The following is a 23,568-nucleotide window of genomic DNA, read 5'->3' as shown; positions in this document are numbered from 1 at the left end:
TATTATTTACAGAGCGTGCATGCAATTATATTACATTCTAACTAATACTGTATAAGCCAAAATATTACATCTACAATCTACATGCAATAAATGAATACTTAGAGCTACATGCAATTTAGTCTAATTCATCTAAGTTATAATACAATAAAGATTATGATGTTATTTAGACGACTACGAAATAATAATTTATTACTGACCTCTTTTTCCTGCTGATATTTTATTGTGAGCTCTGTTATTTGTTTCTGGGCCTCTTCTTTTTCTTGTACAACCTTTTTGTAATCTTCTCCGCTCTTTTGTTTGATACTTTGTAATTCTTCCTTCACTTTGGCTAATTCTGCTTCGCTTTCTATTTTCTCTTTCTTTAACCTGTCAAGACTTTCCGAAGCTTCTTTAAGTTCACTCGCCATTATTGATATCTTCTCTTCTTGTTCCGTTGTTGCAGTTTTATGATCTATTTGTAACGATTCGATGGACGCTCGCAATGCTTCTAATTCAACTTCTTTTTGTCTAGATTGTTCTAAATCTGTTCGGAGATTCGATATTTCTATTTTGTATGCTTCGATTTCTTCACTGGACGATGCGCTTTGTTGAAGGAGTTCCACATCCCTAGGAGATAACATCAGGTTTAATATAGTTATACAATGTAAAAAAGAGCGTGTGTACCGAGCATACGTGTCAGAAGTGTAACTTCTTTGGCATGATTCAAAGATACCAAAATCGTCGCTTTACTCCATGACGTGACGGTATCGTCATGATTCGACCTTGAATTTTTACTCTCAGCGCGCCTAAAGAAGTTTCACTTCAAAAATGCCTTTAAAATTATACTTACTTCACTCGATCATTTAACTGCTGTTGTAGCATCATCTTGGCACTCTCGTGTTGTGCCGCGGCGGCACGTAAACTGGACGTTAACTTGTCTACTTCGGCTTTCTAGACAAAAATAATAATATTTATTTAAACATTTTTTTTAAATTTAAAATTAAATTATGTTTGTTAGTAACTTTATTATTTTAGGCTGCTATTGCCTGTATTAAGAATTAATAAATTGGGTTTTAAGTAATTTGAAAAGTGTTAAGCTTAACATAAAAGAATTTGAAGTATTTTTATGAAATATTAAAACACAGCAAACAGTTGAAACTAAATGTACCTGTCTAATAAGTGCGATGTGTTCTTCACGTAGCTGCGTGTAAGCACCTTTTAATTTTTGGAACTTCTCATCAGTCACTTTTGCTTTTTCTTCCGTTTCACTGAGCTTTTCTAGAACACATTAATTAATTAGTTAGTAAAAGTGACAAATTATAATGAAAATATTAAAAATTAAATGAACGTAAAATATAATGTTACTAGAAAATAAATTAACTTACTTTTAATTTCTGGCGCTTCAACAGCCAAAATATCAGCCTTTTGCTTTTCTTCCTCCAGTTCGTTCTGAAATAGTTTATTAGATATTAAAACTTCTATCAAATATATTGTAATAAAAAATTATTAATTAATTTTAAAACTTATTCATACCCTAGCTGCATGAAGTTGTGTTTCAACTCTTGCGCAGTGTTCCCGCATCGAGCTTAGCATTGTGTTGCGTTCTTGTACTATTTGCGAGACTTCTGTCCTGTTCCATAGAAAATAGCATGATTTAATTGTTAAGTAATATACTGTTACAAAAAATTGGTCAATTATATACATCTCTCTCTGGAGGAAAATCACCCTTAGTACTACTAAGGGTGATTTTCCTCCAGAGATGTGCTATGTTATATTGCTGTGGATGCGTTTAATATCCACCAATCATATTCACTGATGCACATAACACTTGTGGAAATGTATTCAACTAAAATACGTTTTTATATGGCAGGTTGCGTGGTATATAGCATACGCATAGCGCGACATATCGCATATCTTGAGCTTCACATCTTCCTCGCGTAGCTACTTTGTGGAGTCGCATCTTCATAGCACATTTCACTCGCACATATAGTTTGGTATCAGTAAACCGTTCACACAATTTCACAGCACAGTATTACATTTACGCTGCGTAGCTGCATAGAACACCCTAAGCCCTAAGGGCTGCTTCATCACTACATCACTACATAAAGTATAAAACAAAGTCGCTTTCTCTGTCCCTATGTCACTTTGTATGCTTAAATCTTTAAAACTACGCAACGGATTTTGGTGCGGTTTTTTTAAATAGAGTGATTCAAGAGGAAAGTTTTAGTATATAATTCATTAGGTTATAGACAAAGCGGGCGAAGCAGCGGGCGGTAAGCTAGTTTTTTCATAAAACTCACCGCATTCTCTTAAGTTCAGTCTGCAGATGGTCAATAAGCCGGTCTCTCTCTAACAACGGGTCTGGAGCGGGTGAAGGCGTGGCGCGCGTTTCTAGCGAATCGTGACGCGGTGGTGTTGATACCTGTAGGTAAAAATAGACATTATGGTTATGAGAATAAGGGATATTTTAGCGTGAAACTGTGTGATCTATTTTGCGTACTTGGCTGCTGTTGGTTGTTTAACGTTTGTGTTTTTTTAATGTAGGTGTTTGATTATGATTTAATAATAACAATTTAATTAATCTTTTTCAAAGCAAACTATGAAATTACGGAAAAAATAAATCTGTATATTATTCTGGTATTAAAAAACGCATTCTCCTTAATATGTTGAAACTTTAAGGGAATGTTCGATTTGTCATATCTAAAATAATGATTAATTACCTGGCTAATTGTTTCGGAAGTATCAATTAGAGATCCAATAGCGTCTACTTCATCAGGCGGCGGCTCCGGTATTGAAACTACAGGTGCAACGTATGTGCCGAAGTCACTCTGCAAATGATAAGCTTATTTATTTATTTCTTCGTATTATAAATTTAAAATTCATAAATGACACTAAAATATTTAGAAGTCGCGAATGGTATGAGTGAAATATATGCAAATACATGTTGTCCATTACCACTTAGAACATAACATTGCAAAAAAATACCATGGTAAGAAATTGAGTACACTGAAATTATTAGCGTTATTTATTCTTATTATAAATTTAAAAATAATTAATGTCAATCAAAAATTAAAAAGTTGTGAATTGTATGACTCAAATATTCTCAATACAAGCCGTCTATTATCAATAAGTACATCAACATTGCAAATGAAAATACCATGGTTATGGATTCAGTATAAAAATGGATATATTAATAATTGTAACTATAATTAAGATTTACCTGTAATAAGAAATTAGGCGGATTCGACGGTAGAACTGGCAGTGTGAGTAAATTCCTATAGTATTGTAGACTGCTTGCGTGTTTGTAGAACGAACTTAGCTTTTTGAACTGTTGACGGAACCTGAACAATAATAAATATAAATAAGTCGGAAATGATAGTGGAGAAACAAAAGGTCGCTGGAAAATGTCTGTTCTGAATAAAATATAAACTGTAAACAGCTGGCTGGGTGAATCGTGAAGCGTATGAAAGATATTAAAATTTCAATCAGTAAGTAGGCATTTTTATAGCGAAATATATTCAGGTCAAGTAAAAAAAAAATGTTTTTACTATTCTCTTTATTTTAAAGGGGACAATAAAACCGTTTTCAATCTACAAGTAGTTTCATACAAGAAAATCGAAAAGTAAATTTAATAAGTACACGTTGCAATCATGGATGTGAGTCCTGAGCGCAAGGGCTGAGCGCAGCAATCCGGGCACTGAACCGTATTTATTTATTTACTCTTTATGTACAATAAAGAGTAAATAAATACGGTAAAGTAAAACAAAACCATTCAAAATGTACAAGTGGCGGCCTTATGGCTCAAAGCCATCTCTGCCAGGCAACCTTCAGGCAAAGTATTCACCGTATTTCACTTTTTTAATTTAGTCTGTAAAGATAAGTCCACACAACACACACCTCTCTCTATGTCCACTTAATGTATCGGCCGTTTAAGAGGCGTGTAGACGAAATAGAAGGGGCACGTTACAATCGTAGTTATGCGACGAATCCTGGGCGCAAGGGATTAGGGCAAATAGCCGACACTTAACCATGTTTCAGTTTAGTATGTAAAGGTACGTCAACACAGCACCCACCTCTCTCTATGTCCACTTAATGTAACGGCGGGTAAAGAGGCGTGTAGCCGGAACAGAAGCCGCACGTTGCAGTCATAGATAATAGATATGTGACGAGTTTTGAGCACAAGGGATTAGAGCGGCAACCCAGCACTGAACCATATTTCACTTTTTATATTTAGTCTGTAAATATAAGTCCAAACAACACATACCTCTCTCTATGTCCACTTAATGTATCGGCGGGTAAAGAGGCGTGTAGCCGGAACAGAAGCCGCACGTTACAATCGTAGATGTGAGACGAGTCTTGAGCGCAAGGTATAAGAGCAGCTAATCGGCACTGCCCACTCGCTGTCATTGAGTTGGCTCTTGCGTTGCCGAGACTGTCGAATACTGGAGACAAAATTAAATTGTAGGTCAATTTGTTAAAGGGCGAGCCGGTACTACCATGAGACAATTATAGTTTAATACTTGATTTTAAACTAGAATTTACAGGAAAAGTTTCGGCATGATTGAAGAAATTTTACAATGGAAATGAAGGAATAAGGATAAAATTGTAATGTCTGAATAAAATAAATTATATAGACTAATCATTAGAGATCTAAATAACGATTAAATTGAATCAGCGGTAGTGGAGAAATTAAGAACATTACGAACCTGCTGATTGTAAATTCAGGATATCATCCATGTAGTCGAACAATTCAACACACAACTGGAAACTGAAACAAACAGCCTACATAAATATAACGATCTTTTTTCCTGGAAAACTCGAATAACACACAATTAACTAAGATCGTTTGAAATTGCTTCGATATATACTTTAAAAGATATAACAGATGCAAAACTCACTAGTTATTAACATCGTTTTCAGCAATGGCGTCTAACTCCTCAACCGTGAGCTGCATATTACCGGGAAAGCGCGGGTTTCGCGCGTGAAACTTGAGCTTGCTTAGCAGAAGCGTGCAATAGAGATGGATCAGTCTGCCGTAGCCTTCACGGAGATGCATCTGTGTACATACAATGATTATTATGTTTGCCTTTTTTTAATTTGGAAAGGAGTAGGGTCTAAGTTTTTCTGTATTTGAATTGTTTCACCAGTAGGAGGCTCTAAAACTAGTACCAGCACCGGTTGTAGCCGGCTGTCAAGAATATAATAAGAGCAGAACCTACGCGTCAAACAATCTTAAAAGTATGAAGCGGCTAAGAACAATCTCTTTTTTATTTCATGACAATCTTCATTTTGTTTAAAGATAAAAATAATTTGGACAACTGGAAATTGCAAACCACAAATCTAAATAATCGTATACGGTAATGAGCTCAATTTGATAAATTAATTACTTACGATATTTGTTATTTACATAATAGTTCTCTAATAAATTAATTAATAAGGCATGGTTCAATGTATCCAAAAGTATTCCGCTAAGCAGCAAATATTATCAAATAAACACAAACAAATGAGATCACTCTTAAGTGATAAGGCCGCCTTCTGTGCTGTTTTTCTCTTAGAATAAGTTTTGTTTGTATTCTATGTATTTTGGCAGCACAATAAAGAGTATAAATAAATAAATGCTTAAAATGCATTTCGCAATAGTCTGACACAGTTTTAGCGGCACAGGCTCACCTATTGTTACTCGCAATTCTAATCTTTTACACAATCACTGTGCCTGTTAAACTTTGTCACATAGATAATGCTTTTTATTCTTTATTTCATATTTTTGTAAACGCATCAATTATTGAGTGTAAAATGATAATATTGGACGAAATTGGATTTGATTTAATTTCCTATAGGTACCCTTGATAGGGGAGGACACAGACCACTTAAAATACATCAAAAGTCAAATAGTACACGCATACCGCAGCCTAATACAATCATAACTATATGATAGAGGTTTTCTTTCAACTCGATAAAAGCACGCTTCCAGAAAACTTACTACTTAGTTACTTACCAATAACTTCCACGCGACAATGCGATAGTATTAGAATACCATAAATGACCATTCTCGATAGTACTTACCCATAATTTCCCCAAATTCTCGATCATTCCAATGTGCCGCTGCGAGTCATCGAGACACGCGGGGTGCCCCTCGCGGAGCAGCTTGTGGGTCACGTGACAGAACTTCCATGCAACAATGCGGTTGTCTTGTAGGGGCTGTCGTATGGCCACCATCTAGAATACATTAAAAAGATTAATAGATAGAATAGCTACACTCGTAGGATTTTTTCGGGAAGGGAATCAATGATATTCCCACTGTCTTGAAACTTAGAAAGTATCAATGAAAACTTTAAATAATAGAATAGATCTTATCTTAATCTTCTTGTGTGATTATAAATAAATAAAAACTTTTATTCATATGGATCCAGAAAATCTAAAAGTTACTTAGCTTTTATCTTTCAATATTTCAATCTGCCTTACTACTTTGAAAAAAAAGTACAGAAATTCCATTTATAATATGATGAATCAAAATGTAAAGAGCTAGCACAGGAATATCCAATAAATAGAAATCATTTATTTACATTAAGAATGATTTACTGTTAACTGCAAACAGCTGTGTAAAATTAGATTTGATTTATATCCGTAGGTTCAAGTTTATATTTACAAACATCATGAGTGAGTTCGTTGAATGTTTATATAGAACAGGACATCGCGTGGTATCTCTGGTATATTTATACAACATGACGCATCTCTATTTTAATCGCAAAGGCATTAGATGCAGAATCCACTTACATTTAGTTATTCAACGTTAATATCCAGATTGTAGTATTATACAACTTTATATGGCATTAATCAAAACATTCCCATATGCTTTGATAACCGTAGGTCTGATTCTTACCAAATGTTCATCTTCAGACACATGTACAAGTACTAAATCCATACTAATATTATAAATGCGAAAGTAACTCTGTCTGTCTGTCTGTTACTCAATCACGCCTAAACTACTGTACCAATTTGCATGAAATTTGGTATGAAGATATTTTGATACCCGAGAAAGGACATAGGCTACCTTTTATTGCGAAATATGTACCACGGGCGAAGCCGGGGCGGACCACTAGTACATAATATTTACCCAATACGTGATGGCACTCTGTTCCTGGAAGGTACCGATGATAGCGCTGCGTACATGTTTCTCTTTGACCGGTGTTTCGACCGCATTCATAGCCTTCTGTATGGCTAATGTCTGTAACAAAATTTGTATGTATATATGTCTCTATAGGTATAAGGAGTGCTTTCCATCAACGAATATATGAGTGCAACGGACTTTACATAACTAAAAATAATCAATATGATAACATTAGGCAATATGTATTTCATTTAATGTTATTTTAGTTTATTGCAGTCTGTTGCAATCTGCAAACCAGTTGGTTTGAAACTTTGAAGATTGTCAAAAATTAATTTAAAAGACGAGAAAATTTGGTAAACAGAAAGATAACTGCGCAAAATTGTACCTTCTTTACGGTCAATCGTACGTAACAATTCATTTGTGGAAAAATAGCTTTATTAGTAACTTAGCATTCATTATTAATTATTACCTGTTAAGTGATTCATGACCTCGGAAAGTCCCGTCTGAACTCAACGTATAAAACTGGACAATAACATACCACACTTCCAAGACATCGACGCAGACAGATGTTCAAAATTGGATTTTATTTATATCCTTCGGTTTCAAGTTTATGTTTACCAAGAACTCGAGTGGATTTGTTTATCTGAATGCGTGGTGGTGTTGTTAATATACATATTAATATATGGAACTGTTTTACGTTTAGTGGAAATTTATAATTAGTCTAAACTTTGAATTTAAATTTCAATTTCGTTCTTAATAATTACTTATGTCCATCTTTGATATAGTTATCCAATACAACACTAGGAAAAATAGCAAAGATTTGATGGTCCAATTTTTAACGCATCGTCACAATTGCGCTACTCGAGAAATAGGCTAAGAGTTTTGAAATCCAGCATAATTCATGCCAACGGAGTTTTTTAGAGGCTCAGACGATTGAGCTCTGAAAGTGCACTCGAGTGCAGTCTATCTTTGTGCTAATGTTCCTTTAACTCGAGCACAAAGAATTCTGCAGTGGCTCTTTTACTTTCTTCGTGTCAAGTAGATAAAATGTGTAATTACCATAATCACCTCATCCAATTGAGAATAATTATATAGGGCATAGGCATATTAAAAATTTCCCATCTTTCACAAAAAATATTTAAAAATTTAGCTTTATTTTTTATTTAATACCAGCGGCCTACATATTATATTGAATACGTAATAACTGCAGTATGCCGCGTTTTTTATTCCTTCATTTACAAGGAAATAATTGAAGTGCACACACTTCATGCATGATTAACTTTATAAAAAAACCTTGCTAGTTCTTGGCAAGAAGACTATTTTTATGATAATAATAAATATTATTTTTGTATGATAAAATAACTAAATGCGCGACACGGCATGTAATTTTAAGACTCCGATTGAAAATGACCTCAAATCTACAGTGTTTCTGTATATTTCTAAAAATTGCTACATATTTGTCGCTAATAATTATTATAAACGAATCTCTTATAGAGATTCCTCCTTGTTTCTCACAATAGACGATATTTAAAAAAATTCATAAAGCATACCGAAAACATAAACTACGTACCGTTACGTCTAGGAAATTAAGTTTACTTCCATACACTCCATGTATTTGATATGTTAGCGATAGTGAAGTTAATTTAAACATGCGCGGTGTGATGTTTGTGGAAGTCTGTTTATTTTAACTTCGTGACTCATTTAAATGTTTTCCAAAATATACACTACTTGAAGATAATTTCAAATAATTTGGAAAATCCAAAAGTGCACGCCTCATAATTTTTTTTTAATAAATATTTATTAATTATTATTTTTGTTTATTTAATAACAATTAAACCACATCGAATCAGACCCTGAAAAATGAAAGGGTTCTATTCCTGAGCATACTCAAGCGTAAGAGAAAAAAAAAGACTCGATTAGTAAAGTATTTCGGTCGCTATCGTGTTAACAAGAAAAAGGATCCGCACATACAGACACACGGACGTCCAAGACAGAACTTTTTTAAACTGTTTTTTAACTAGTTTAAATAACAAAAATGACATCAAAAATATCATGAACGTTAAAAATAGTGTTTTTTCTTAATATGTGTGTGTATGTATTATCTTACAAGTGCAATGTATGATACATAAAGACATTTTAAGTTTGAAAAATCAGATGTTTTGCGCGAAGTGACAGTAGTACCCACCTCAACGCTTCGCTTATGAGGCGTGCAAAAGCACGTAAACTATAACAAAGTTTACACCAAATTACGGATGTCTTCAGGTATAAATAAGAATGAAAAAACAGGGCCAAATGAAGGTCCACGTGCAAAATACGGACGAGAAAATGTAACTTACCAGCTGATGGAAGCGTTTATCGGCAGGTGTCGCCATAGCGTGTTAGTGTGGAGAGTCAGCTGCATGCATTAGTTTAGTGACGAGCCACGCTGGAAGCAAACACGCGGCACAATGTTAGCGCTGTTAGCGGATCTGGTCAATGAGCGGTACCAGTATGACTACGTGATGGTTAAATGATTAAATCTCTTAATTACAATAAAGAAGGAATATACAAAATATAAGGTATAAGATTCTACTTAATCGATTATATAAACAATCATGATCCAACAAAAGTTTAACATGACAATAGCATTAAATTATTTAACGAATATAGAATGAATATTTATTTACAAGGATGTGGGTACTGGGTAGTTTAAAAATTTAAAATATTAAAAAAATCTCCACGATTCAAAATTCAAAGCAGAAATTCTAACAAGATCGACCAAGATAATTGAAGGAAATAACAAAATTGTTTCAGATTGTATTAATGTAGGAATTCATGCAAGTGTTAACAATGAAACATGTGGCAGATGAACAATAGAGTGATTAAAATTTTCATGCTTTACCAATAGAATAAGACATTCAGTTCAACGAAAATAAATAAGACGTAAGTTTAATCAATAAAATCAACAATGGCTTAAATAATATGAATTACAGAACTCATCTGGGTCGCATCAACTTATGTAATTTTTACTAGGATAATTATAAAAAATGCTGAACCCATTGACCACCGAGCGCCCCGATCGGGCCACGACACAACAGATTTTCTATTGTGTCTGTGATTCCGGGGACTGATGGATACATCTCCAAAGCAAAACATTCGGCTGTTTCGGCATAAGAAACAATTTGCTTTCCAAAATAATCTTCCCACTTTTCATATCCTAACATTTGAGAATTCTATAAAAATTATTGATATCTTCACAATATATTGCATATAAGCTAATAAGATCTAATTACTCTACGTGTTATATCCCCTTGGGGATATCTACGGCATCTCTGCCTAATTGGTTTAGCGACCGAGGCCTTGTTTACCTGATATGGTTAATGTCAGCGAAAAATCAATGCTGATGTTTTACCTGAAACAAATAATATATTTTTTGTACTCTTATTTTTTATATCTTACAAAATAGCCTTATCTTAGAGAAGGTAGAGTAAAAAATTTGCATGTCTAAAAATAAACCTTATGACAGGAAAATAAAATGGTTTTATACACGATCTGTTAGTTTAGATATTAATAATATTTTTGTGTGGAAATATCTTATATAAATAAAATAAATGAAATAGATGTTAGTAAAATTTTAATTTTGTTCGATGTTGAAACTAAAGCAAACACAAACAATATCAACATAAATTATGAAACAATAGAGCCATTCATGTGAATATGAAACTCGGCTATAGCTGACCTAAACTTTTGTTGAGGTCTCTTTTATTAACAAAATAGTCGTGTTTCCTTTTAATAAGGTTAAATTATTGCAACCTTCTTTCATGTTATTAAAAATAAACGTTAGTATTAGAAAAAAATTAATACGTTTACACCTCAGATAATCTGTTGTTGTTTAATTCATTATAATCAAAACATAAGGAACGTGTATCTAAGGATGTAACACTGATTATACAACCACTCTATTGTGATTGTGTAATATTGTAAGTCGGATTAAATTGTTCTTTGAAGTATTTATAGATGACCCCTACATTACATAAAATACAGTAGTTGCTAGGTGAATGCACTTTATAGCTCATCTTATAACTTTATCAGTTTCATCCAATCATTTTAACAGTAAAACTAATTCAATGACTTCAATATTATAATAGTCCGTCATGTGGAAGACTGCTCCTTCCATACCTATATGAAGCGCATCATGTATTTTATATTACAAACGCAAGCATATTCAATACCCAATATTAGACACAATAGCACAAATAACTAAATAGTTACTACGTAAACAATTGTGACAATAATAATTGGTTTAATACCACGGAAGTTTGTAATATGATACCCGCTTTATTATATTTGGAACAGCGAGAGATTACGTCTAACATATGAAACCTTAACCGCTATCAATGGCCCATCATGGCCCAGTGAGCGCCACCTACCAAAGGGTACTTGACCACATTACGGTACACTGTGACAGGGCGCTTGCTTCCACGCACTGATTGTCGACAGCCTGTTATCGCAGGCCGCAGCCCACGTCGGGTGTGAAGCAAGTGCTAATTATGCGTAACCGTAACGATAGCAGTGCGCTGATATAACGCATACTTGAGGAAATATTTACGTAATAAAACACGCGTTCTGGTTCGCTTAAGCCTTTGTAAATTCAAGCGACGCGGACGTTGAGGGTGACACAAAAATTAACTCAAGCTATAAATAAAATAGAATTTTTTGTTAATTCACTGTGACGTACTTGTACTACTTTGTTTATCCAACTTCTTTATAAATGTTTTACACATAAATAAACGAATCCCACTACTAGAAAATTATGAAAGTCGAGACTTCTACGTGCCGATGTGATAACTAATTCAAACATTCAACCATTCATTCAGTTACATACCACTTTTCTAGACAATAGGAATGTTCATAATACTAAGCAATATCCACGCTAAAACTACAATAGTGATAGAATTAATACGGAAGAGGACGTTCACCGTCGGTGACTGTCCTCCGCCCGCTTCCGCAGCAGATGAACCCGTGTTGCGGATGCACTAGTCATTACATTACATCACTATCATCTGATACTACTAGAACAATCAAGGAACAATGAACAAACTACAGAACTGTTTATGCCATGTTGGACAAACGAGTTATCTGACGGCTGGCCCACAATAGTTGTTGTTGGACTTCAAAAGGATTCTATATATTGAGATAGGAAGAGGATAAGCGAAGAACTTGCGCACAAAGGGCAATTCATCGCATGAAAGAATGAATTCTTCACGGTCCTTACAATGTTGTTATAGTTTCGAAACCCTGACCTCTGTATTTGCAACTTTGGGCACATGCGAGTCATCCTATTTAGTCCGTTTTCTTATGGGAAAAGGTATACATTTTTGAGTAAAGCAATGCCATTTGGTACGAATGTTGTACTCGTCTACCTAAGCCCAAATCGCCTGGTAGCCAGTGTCTACTCCCCGGCAGAAGGGAGGGAGGGGGGGTTATAGAATAGAGCGCCCGGCGCTCGGAAAAAAAATTCTGGCGGATTCATTTGGCCCTTTGAGTCGAGTTTGGTGTCGTTATCAGGTAACTCGGTGATGCCCAATTCATTCCCCATACCAGTTTTTTAGGGTTCCGTAGCAAAATATGTCACAATCTTTAAAAGAATAAACTTTTGGCAGTGGCAAAATCCAAACAAAACAGTATATTTTTATATTTTTGTATGAAACTTGGTTTATAAAAAAATACTGTCTGAAAGGCCATTTCATGCAGATTATAAAAACATTAACATGTAACATATATCTTACCATTTTCAATGTAAAATAAATTATAGAAAGTACAGGAACGTTCGTCAGCGCAGCGTAGGGGACGGCTAATAGACCCGAAAAATAAGCAATAACATAAAACAAAAACCAGTCAAGTGCGAGTCTGACTCGCTCATCGCGTGTTTCGTACTTATTTGTCCTATACCATATTATCTGGTCTGGTAGGACCTGGTTAACTGATACACACAGACTTTCGTCTTTATAATATTAGTGTGATTTTTAATCATCTATAAATTATAAATGAAGTCAGGTAACATTGTTAAAAATAAAGATATATAATAATAGAACGTTTTTGTATTAATAATAATGACAACCACCTCCACAATTACATAATTCGGTACATTTGAGCTGGCGTATAAAACACTTCAATCTGGAATTGCAAGATTTCACGCACCGACATCTTATCAATTCAAAGCTTCTCTTTTCTTTTTATTTCAGATGAGCAAGGAATATTTAGATTTTTTAGATCCCTAAATATATACAGCCTGTAAAACTGCCCTTAAGGTATGTTGTTTAAGGGCAGTTTCTGTGGGAGGCAAATTTTCGATTTGCCTGTCCGTTTTTGTTAAAAATTTGTTTGCGACCCTCATTTACTGTCACAGCGGGGTACAATGTGAAAAATAAACATGTACTTATAATAATTATTAAAAAAATATAAGTTCTGGATAAGAGTATCCTTAAAATATCGTGACCGTCTTAACCTATCATGCATTGTATTCACAAACTTTTCAATTTCACTGTCTGCATATTTGCCACTTTAAAGTGCTTCAAATCCTCGTGTGCCATTCGGATATGCCTTCCATACCTCAAATGCCGTACCTATAGTTCTTTTAGAGCTTTGGAACACAGGATATAGTAGTAGTAGCCAAAATAATGTTAAGAACAGTCGACAGATATGGCTAGTACAGAATATCATGTATTCCAAGCTAGAAGGTCTAAAAGAACTATAGGTACACATGCATTTGAGGTATGGAAGGCATATCCGAATGGCATACGAGGATTTGAAGCACTTTACAGTGGCAAATATGCAGACAGTGAAATTGAAAAGTTTGTGAATACAATGCATGATAGGTAAAGACGGTCACGATATTTTAAGGATACTCTTATCCAGAACTTATATTTTTTTAATAATTATTATAAGTACATGTTTATTTTTCACATTGTACCCCGCTGTGACAGTAAATGAGGGTCGCAAACAAATTTTTAACAAAAACGGACAGGCAAATCGAAAATTTGCCTCCCACAGAAACTGCCCTTAAACAACATACCTTAAGGGCAGTTTTACAGACTGTATATATTTAGGGACCTAAAAAATCTAAATATTCCTTGCTCATCTGAAATAAAAAGAAAAGAGAAGCTTTGAATTGATAAGATGTCGGTGCGTGAAATCTTGCAATTCCAGATTGAAGTGTTTTATACGCCAGCTCAAATGTACCGAATTATGTAATTGTGGAGGTGGTTATCATTATTATTCATACAAAAACGTTCTATTATTATATATCTTTATTTTTAACAATGTTACCTGACTTCATTTATAATTTATAGATGATTAAAAATCACACTAATATTATAAAGACGAAAGTCTGTGTGTATCAGTTAACCAGGTCCTACCAGACCAGATAATATGGTATAGGACAAATAAGTACGAAACACTCGATGGGCGAGTCAGACTCGCACTTGACTGGTTTTTGTTTTATGTTATTGCTTATTTTTCGGGTCTATTAGCCGTCCCCTACGCTGCGCTGAAGAACGTTCCTGTACTTTCTATAATTTATTTCACATTGAAAATGGTAAGATATATGTTACATGTTAATGTTTTTATAATCTGCATGAAATGGCCTTTCAGACAGTATTTTTTTATAAACCAAGTTTCATACAAAAATATAAAAATATACTGTTTTGTTTGGATTTTGCCACTGCCAAAAGTTTATTCTTTTAAAGATTGTGACATATTTTGCTACGGAACCCTAAAAAACTGGTATGGGGAATGAATCGGGCATCATCTAGTTACTTGATAACGACACCAAACTCGACTCAAAGGGCCAAATGAATCCGCCAGAATTTTTTTTCCGAGCGCCGGGCGCTCTATTCTATAACCCCCCCTCCCTCCCTTCTGCCGGGGAGTAGACACTGGCTACCAGGCGATTTGGGCTTAGGTAGACGAGTACAACATTCGTACCAAATTTCATTGCTTTACTCAAAAATGTATACCTTTCCATACAAGCATGCCCATAAGAAAACGGACTAATTGAAGGAAATCTTTTATAACCATAAAAGTAAAACTATTTATTGTGGAAAGGACCATGTTTCCTGTTTTGATGCGACAACGTTACCTAACTATGGGGTCATAAATTACCCGAATTTGCACATTTATATCGTTAATGTTTTATATAATTATATAGGCTTATAATACATTCCTTTTTTATATGAATGTGGTAATGCGAGAAAGCTGATATCGTTTAGCTTAGAGAAACTTGTCTTATAGACCGGGAGATACTGACACAAAATTTCGAGTCATTTGTAACAGGATGGCGGTTCTACAGGGGTCTTAGTACGCAATGACAAAAAGAAAAACGATGGCGTGAACGCTGGTACCGGCGGCTTAGTCGCGTGGGCGTTAGTCGAACTCGTCGGAAAATAGCGAAAGTCAAACGATTTGTAACAGTATGGCACTTATTTTTCCTGTAAGTTTGAGGATCAACAAATATAAATACAAAATTTCAAAGATCTATGTGTTGGAAATCTTCACTTATATAAATTAATAATAAATTAAGTTTTCAAGTATGACAGCACTTTTTCCCCCTACTAGAAGTATGGAAAATATAATAATGGTCACATTTTATCAAATACTCTCCAAAAATCCAAATGCAATACTGGTACAAAAAGTTTGGCGAAATAAAATTTTTTTGCAGATTTTCGGCGGTATGGCGACCATTTGGAATCGTCCGAAAAGTATGGCATGGCGATTTTCGTAAATGGCTGCACGACGATAGTCCCGTTAACGAAAAGTTAGCCTGGTACAAATGGTTGAATGATTGTTTTATTTAAATCAACACATTCGCGTCGGTATGGCGGGTTGTAAGTCACACCGGAAAAGTATGGCATGACACTACCGCCTACTACTTTTTTATGGGCTATCGGTAAATTCTAAAATTTTTGTGTTACAAATCGTTTGACTTTCGCTATTTTTCCGACGAGTTCGACAAACGCCCACGCGACTAAGCCACCGGTACCAGCGTTCACACCATCATTTTTAGGGTTCCGTAGCCAAAATGGCAAAAACGGAACCCTTATAGTTTCGTCATGTCCGTCTGTCCGTCTGTCCGTCTGTCCGTCTGTCACAGCCGATTTACTCGGAAACTATAAGTACTACAGTGATGAAATTTGATGGGAATATGTGTTGTATGAACCGCTACAAAAATATGACACTAAATAGTAAAAAAAAGAATTGGGGGTGGGGCCCCCCATACATGTAACTGAGGGATGAAATTTTTTTTTTCGATGTACATACCCGTGTGGGGTATCAATGGAAAGGTCTTTTAAAATGATATAAAGTTTTCTAAAAAACATTTTTCTTAAAGTGAACGGTTTTTGAGATATCAGCTCTCAAAGTCGTAAAAAGTATGTCCCCCCCCCTCTATTTTTATAACTACGGGGTATAAAATTCTAAAAAAAATAGAGGTGATGCATGCTAATTAACTCTTTCAACGATTTTTGGTTTGATCAAAGTATCTCTTATAGTTTTTGAGATAGGTTGATTTAACTGTAATTTATTATATTTGCTGCTACGGAACCCTTTGTGCGCGAGCCCGACTCGCACTTGGCCGGTTTTTCTTTTTGTCATTGCGTACTAAGACCCCTGTAGAACCGCCATCCTTGTTACAAATGACTCGAAATTTTGTGTCAGTATCTCCCGGTCTATTAGAAATTCTAAGAGAAATTTAAGATAATATTCGCATCACATTCACTATTTATTTAGGTACTTTAGATATAAATATTATTGTATATTGCACATAAAGTAAATTATATAAGCGTGTACTTAATTCAATTTCGACATCCTGTGTTTCTAAAACATTTCTTTTACCGCAAACAAAAGTTATATAATATTTTAGCATTTTATTAAAAATTTAAACCGTAATATGTATATGCGTCTCAAATTTTTTCACTTTCATTTCAATGTAAGTAGGTAAGAATGTATGTGATTCTGAAGATCTTTAGTGCAACAAAATTTCTTATTCTTTGAGACATGAACAGATTTTATTATTAATTATTACTTGAAAAAAACACAGACAGCAAATCGTATCTTTTGTATTTGAATTTTAATGACGAATCGGTCAAGCCGTTTCGGAGTTCGGACGCTTGCGTTGTGCCGTTTGAACGCGACACGGGATTTTTTTATATATTACAGAAAACAAGAATTGTATAGGTACCTAGTACCTACTGTGTACTATAACGTATATGGTATACTGATTACTGTATAATAGTGTATATGACACAATATTATAACGTACTATGAACGCAATGTTCTTAAGGCGCGGGTCAAACACAAGCGGCGCGGGCGCGGGCGTGCCATAAGCGCACCTCTTGAATCTGTTTTGCACCACGTCCTTCTTATACATTTTGTATGAAAGAATTTTGGAAAGGCGACGAGGCGGCACGCCACGGTTGCGCCGCGGGCGTACCGCAGGCGTACCGCAGGCGCGCTTCCCCCATCGCATCCAAATAGAGGTCAATTCACGGTCATACATAATCAAAAACAAATCGGGTGGTAGGAGACGGTAGCCTGTCAGTCAAAAATGTGTTCTCTCTGTGTGGAATTATATAGAGCTGCTATTACATACCCTTCTTCGTTTTGTTTTTAAAGGTGAATTGAATTAATCGATGAAATGATTTACACAGGTGATGGCAGTAGGGAAAGTGAAAATGAAGAAGAGCATAATGAAAGTTCCCATGTATTTACAATGTCAGAAATAAAGATAATCCTGATTTTGATTGTGTTTTTTATTTATTTGTAATTGTAATAATATTGTGGAATGATCAGTACTGTAAATACTTTTGAACTGAGATTTTAATGATAAGATTTATATGGTTTAAATGTAAACCTGTGTTTGAAAACCATATTTTATCTATACTAATATTATAAAGAGGAAAGGTTTGTATGTATGTATGTATGTATGTATGTATGTATGTATGTATGTATGGTTTTCACGCATAAACTAGGTACTGGACCGATTTTGATGAAATTTGGCACAGATAATCTTTAGAACCTGAGAAAGAACATAGGCTACCTTTTATTGCGAAATATGTACCACGGGCGAAGCCGGGGCGGACCGCTAGTACAATATAAATTTTGTGTTATTTTAACCTTCTTTTCTTCCATCATTACACCAGTACTACTTTAAAATTACTTTAAAAGTACTATAAAAATTTCCAAGTAAATTCCAACATTTCCAACAAAGATATATTTGCAATCGTGGGGTTATCCTCGCTATTTACTTACAAGGAATTATCAAAACAAAATCGTTACTTTCAAATCTCTTTTAGCACAAAAAACATAATTTTACTAAATTATGCATGAAGAAAATGCATTTAACCACTCTATATAAATATCATTTTCGGACGCCAACAGCGCGCCCGATGCGCGCCGGCAGCGCGCCCGAGGCGCGCCGGCAGCGCGCCCGAGGCGCGCCGGCAGCGCGCCCGAGGCGCGCCCGCGGTGCGCCCGATGCGCGCCGCGCCGCTTGTATATGTCCCGCGCCTAACGAAGCGAAAAGGACAACCGCGACCGGTAAGATCATTACGTATTTAATATATTATTGCATACCACACTTCTATCAAACTACGCTGTCACTTATAATTAAATTATTTTTTTTTTATGTTATAGGGAGGAAAACGAGCGGACGCACTGCCTGGTGGTAAGCAGGTTGCGTCGCCCATAGACCATAGCAGAGGTTATGGTTTTTGCCTACCAGAATAGGATAAGGGGGAAGACGGAATTAAAATGGTATAAGGCGGAAGCTATGCGTGGATTGGGAAGCGGCGGGAATTTATTGGCCTTTTAAGAATCGACAAGTTTTTTTATTAAATGATATTTACAATTTAATATACCAATATCTATTGAGCATTGAATAAGAGAAAAAAAAAATCCCCTTTTATCGGCACGAAGTTCCTCATCGCGCGTTGCGAAAGGGAGCTATACTTGTACTTCCTCGATAAATGGGCTATCTAACACCAAATGAATTTTTCAAATCGGACCAGTAGTTCCTGAGATTGATCTGACGTTCAAAGAAACAAACAAACAAACTCTTTAGCTTTATAATAATAGTATAGATTGAAATCCTTCACATACTTTAAGTTTTAACGTCTCAACACCCAATTATTTTCTGTAATATTATGACAGACTAGGTTATACCGTTGTTTTCGTAGATGTGCAAAAAATCTTTAAAACAAGTGTTTGCAGGCTACATTATGATCAGATAATCTGTAGTTGAGTATTATACGTAAATTTCGTCCAATTCCGAATAAAAATCACTTGAAAATCTTGAAATTATCGCGAGACATCCCCGATTCGTTCCGAATTAAAATCTACCGCTATGAGCGATAGTCGGTTACAATAATTTACATGCGTTTGTGATGCGCATTGCAACGCCGACTTTATGGCGATATTATACGAATTTTCATTGTACTGCATAAAATGTATATGAGAACAAAACGGTTCTTTTGATTTAGTTTACGAGTCGCATGTCGCACCTTTTTTTTCGTTTTGAATTTGAAACAGAGTAACTTCAGGTCACATTTTCATTTCATTTCGCATCATTAATAATTGTGGAGGAAGGAAGGAGGAATTTCTCCACAGTTGTGACCCATTTCTTTGCTATAACCACAGACTAATAATAATATATATACTAATAATAATTGTATACGTAGTATATTATTATTAGTCCGTGATAATATACTATACGTATACAACTATAACATTATTTATATCACAATTCAAATACATACCTGAAAGGGCACACACGTGCACCTGGATACATATTATAAGAAAATACAAAAATATTATAGCCGGTATTTTACCTTCGACACAAGCTAATGAAGGCTAAAGCCTACAATATCAATTCTTTACGTCTAGCCTTGACAATACTTATACCCTCACATTCGCACCTTCAGCTAGGCATTAAGAAATAACCATGTGCAATATAACAATACTAAATATTATATAAGTACTAAACCTATATATCAGAAGTATAACGCCTTGATACATGTATTGACTATAGAGATATATCCACAATCACATGACTCATACGTAATGCAGATGCAAGTAAACATTTACATATTATGGCATTCTTTTTGCTGGCATACACACATACATAACTGTATGAGTCGAAGCCTTATAGCGATTACGTAATCTAAATAATATTATGTATAATGATTTACGTTAAGTGTCAGTTATCTTTGCAGTAGGTACCTATATATTTCCCGTGTGGAGTTTCTGGTCTCCCATCGGGCGCGTCCCCAGGTGGCGGATAGGGGCAGGCCCCCCAGATATGGGGGGTACCGGCTGATCAGCCGGCGCGGACCAAAACCAGCTGGCCGGAGGGCTGCTAAATAATACTCCTAGGTGATGGTATGTGCGCAGCATCACCTAGTACTGGGGTTGGGGCCGATGAGGCCGCTGTGGAGCTGAAAGGGCCCAGCCCTAGGTAGCGGCTGGCGGGTTTAACCCGGCAGGCGTACTGCAAACTAGAGGAAAGAGGAGGAGATGATGGAGGTAAGTTTTAAAAATAAACTACCCCAGGAGGGTACCACCAAAAGTGGAGAATCCCTCCCTGAGTCCAACTCAGGCTGCCCCACGTATTCTGGGGGGGGCAAAAACTTACGCAAAGACACTGAGGAGGTGGGTTCCCAGGCCTCTTCGGTGCCAAAAGTTACTGGACCGACCGACGACTCTGGCAAACGGATAAAGGACAATAACGATATTATGCAAAGTGATACGGATATTGGGGAAGGGACGCGCGCTCAAATGGAGCGTATGAGAACTAGGGGGAGGAAAGCTGGACCCAGTGGACTGTCTGCGGCAACGTCTGTAGACAGCCTCATGACGGTCCAGTCATACGAGGAGGACCGACTGTGGGCGAAACGGAAGCGGTCTTCTGGAGCGAGCTGCTCGGGCTCCTCCACAGAGGGACGAACGCGCACGGCCAAGAAGAGTGCCAAGAGGGGCAAGGGACGCTCGTCAACATCGCGCACACCTACGGCTGCAAGGAAGACTCTGGCGGAAATGATTGCCGCAAGGAAAGCTCTTGAGCTTGTAGGCGGCAAGCCCGAGTCTGAGATTGAGCGAGAGACCCAGGTCTCGAGAAGCTCTCTGGTCGCGGACGCAGAAGCCGGCGGCGGGCGAACCGACGTCAACGAATCAACCGCAGCCCTACGGCGCCGCATTGAGGAGAATCTTGCGGTCATAGAGGCTAAATCCTCAAACCTGAAGGGGACGTCGAAACGGACCCTAAAGGATGCGTCGGAGGCGATCCAAGAGGCGGTAGCACTACTTGTGCAGCGCACCGCCTCCGAAGACACACGGCGGCTCCAGGCCGACAACACTCGGCTGCACGGGGAGATTGCAGCCCTCCGCAAGGAGATGGCGGAGATGAAAGCCGCGCTTGGGGGCGCACAACATGCGCAGCAGCAGCAGACGGACTCTGAACTGACCGCGAACATCATGCGGCAGGTCGGAGAAATGGTTAACGCCCGGCTGGAGGTGCTGGAGGAACGCCTACCTCTAGAAAGGCGCGTGAGGCCGCCACTGGCGGCGGATAATAGGACTGGGGGGATGGCGGTTAGCCAAGTGCTAACCGAGGACTTCCCTCAACTCCCGCCTTCAAAGGCTACTAAGAGGGCCAAGGCTGCGAATAAAAACCAGGGTGAAACGCGGGCTGTTGCACAGCCTGTGGGTACCGGTCTGGCCCCAAAGGCCAATCCAGGAAAAGAAGGAAAGAAGGCGGAGCGGCGTCCCGAAAGGGTTGCCCCGTCTACGTCATCCGCTCCCCAGCAGCAACCGCCTAAGCAAGGGTGGACTCTGGTGGAGAGGAAGAAGAAGAGGAAGAAAAGCAAGGCGGAGGCTAAAGCACGAAAAAGGGCTCCTAAACTCCGCTCTCCCTCGTCCTCGGCTGTAGTCATAACCCTGCAGCCGGGTGCGGAGGCGCGCGGGGTCACGTACGCCTCTGTAATGGCTGGGTCCCGGCAAAAGATCAACCTCACGGAGATCGGTGTCAGCGCCCTACGCTTTAAGCGTGCCGCGACTGGGGCCCGAATTTTGGAAATTCCGGGCACTACAAGTGCGAAGGAGGCGGACGCCCTTGCTAGTAGACTTCGTGAGGTGTGGGACGAGGATACCATAAAGGTATCCAGACCGGTAAAGTGCGCGGAGGTGCGGGTCACTGGTCTGGATGATTCGGTGGCTGCCGAGGAAGTTGCAGCTGCGGTCTCCCGGGTGGGTGAGTGCCCCGCGGACCAGGTTAAGTGCAGTGGTCTGCGCGTGGGATTGAGAGGTTCCACCACGGCGTGGGTGAGCTGCCCAGTTGCTGCTGCAAAAAAGGTGGCGCAGGTTGGGCGCATCCTTGTTGGATGGATCTCCGCGGGGGTCTCACTCGGTGCAGTGAAGCCGCAACGCTGCTTCCGGTGCCTGGAGGTGGGACACGTTAGGGCCATGTGCTCGTCGCCCACAGACCGAAGCAACGTCTGTTACCGATGTGGCGAAAATGGGCACAAGGCTGCAGGGTGTACGGCAGCTGCTCATTGTGTTCTTTGCGCCGATGCAAAACTGCCCGCGGGACACCGGCTCGGGGGCCCGGCCTGCAAAGCCCCGAAGCGGAAAAGAGGAAATCGGGGACGCGATGGTCCAGGTACCGCGCCGTGTCCTTGTCCCGCGCCCGTCGAGGCGAATGTGACGGTTAGCGAAATGGAAACGCAGTAATGGCTCTCCTCCATTTCCTCCAAGGCAATATCAACCACTGCGCCGGAGCTCAGGATCTTTTGCTCCAGAGTCTGGCGGAGTGGCGGATAGATGTGGCGGTGGTGGCTGAGCCCTATTTCGTGCCGTCCCGGGACAACTGGGCGGCCGACTTGGATGGACTGGTGACGCTAGTAACGCAGGGCGGCACAGTAATGGAAAGGGTAGTCCGGCGGCAGGGTTGTGTCTCGGCCTCGATCAATGGTAACACAGTGATCGGGGTCTACTTCTCTCCCAACCGTAGCCTGGATGAATTCGAGTGGTTCCTGGCAGATCTTGGGGAACTGATTGACCTCGCTCCTTCGCAGCCCGTGCTTCTAGCCGGAGATTTCAATGCCAAATCAATGGCATGGGGATCATCGGTGAGAAATGCGCGGGGTGCGGTGCTGCAGGACTGGGCGGTCGCAGCTGATCTCTCGGTCGTAAATCGCGGGAGTGAGCTGACATGCGTGCGGCAAAGAGGGGGCTCCATCGTCGACATCACCTTCGCTAGCCCCCCCCTTGCAAGGCGAATTAGCGACTGGAGGGTTGTAACTGATGTGGAAACGCTATCGGACCACAGATACATCCGCTTCAGCGTCTCTGCGCCATCCGCGTTTCGCGGTGAGCCTTCCCTAAATGGTGGACGTCCACGTTGGTCGATTCGTAGTCTCGATAGGGAACTCCTAATTGAGGCTGCCATAGTT

At 38.3% G+C, this 23,568-nt stretch overlaps 1 protein-coding gene across 6 annotated transcripts in view; it reads right to left on the bottom strand.

Moving 5' to 3' along the window:
- Hip1 (Huntingtin interacting protein 1) overlaps positions 1 to 23,568 on the bottom strand; it is a 36,633-nt gene that overhangs the window by 6,296 nt on the left and 6,769 nt on the right. For 3 of the 6 annotated variants that reach the window (XM_090108351.1, XM_090108355.1, XM_090108356.1), the window contains exons 2-14: positions 7,094 to 7,204; positions 6,043 to 6,195; positions 4,878 to 5,035; positions 4,686 to 4,747; positions 4,244 to 4,421; positions 3,200 to 3,320; positions 2,700 to 2,807; positions 2,280 to 2,401; positions 1,513 to 1,609; positions 1,365 to 1,428; positions 1,148 to 1,257; positions 830 to 930; positions 198 to 606 (exon numbers count right to left, since the gene is read on the bottom strand). In XM_090108351.1, the coding sequence (XP_089964477.1) occupies positions 198 to 606; positions 830 to 930; positions 1,148 to 1,257; positions 1,365 to 1,428; positions 1,513 to 1,609; positions 2,280 to 2,401; positions 2,700 to 2,807; positions 3,200 to 3,320; positions 4,244 to 4,421; positions 4,686 to 4,747; positions 4,878 to 5,035; positions 6,043 to 6,195; positions 7,094 to 7,204 (1,794 nt within the window). Of the gene's footprint in view, positions 1 to 197; positions 607 to 829; positions 931 to 1,147; positions 1,258 to 1,364; positions 1,429 to 1,512; positions 1,610 to 2,279; positions 2,402 to 2,699; positions 2,808 to 3,199; positions 3,321 to 4,243; positions 4,422 to 4,685; positions 4,748 to 4,877; positions 5,036 to 6,042; positions 6,196 to 7,093; positions 7,205 to 9,423; positions 9,513 to 10,434; positions 10,479 to 23,568 lie in introns of all 6 variants that reach the window. The other 3 variants (XM_090108353.1, XM_090108354.1, XM_090108352.1) reach the window with 3 other exon arrangements.

This window comes from Colias eurytheme, chromosome 13 (genome assembly GCF_061535395.1).
Source record: "Colias eurytheme isolate Ceu_HAF_F1 chromosome 13, ilColEury1 Martin Lab GWU primary, whole genome shotgun sequence".
In the NCBI taxonomy this organism is placed as follows: Eukaryota; Metazoa; Arthropoda; class Insecta; order Lepidoptera; family Pieridae; genus Colias; species Colias eurytheme.
This window is presented reverse-complemented; position numbering and strand designations above follow the sequence as displayed.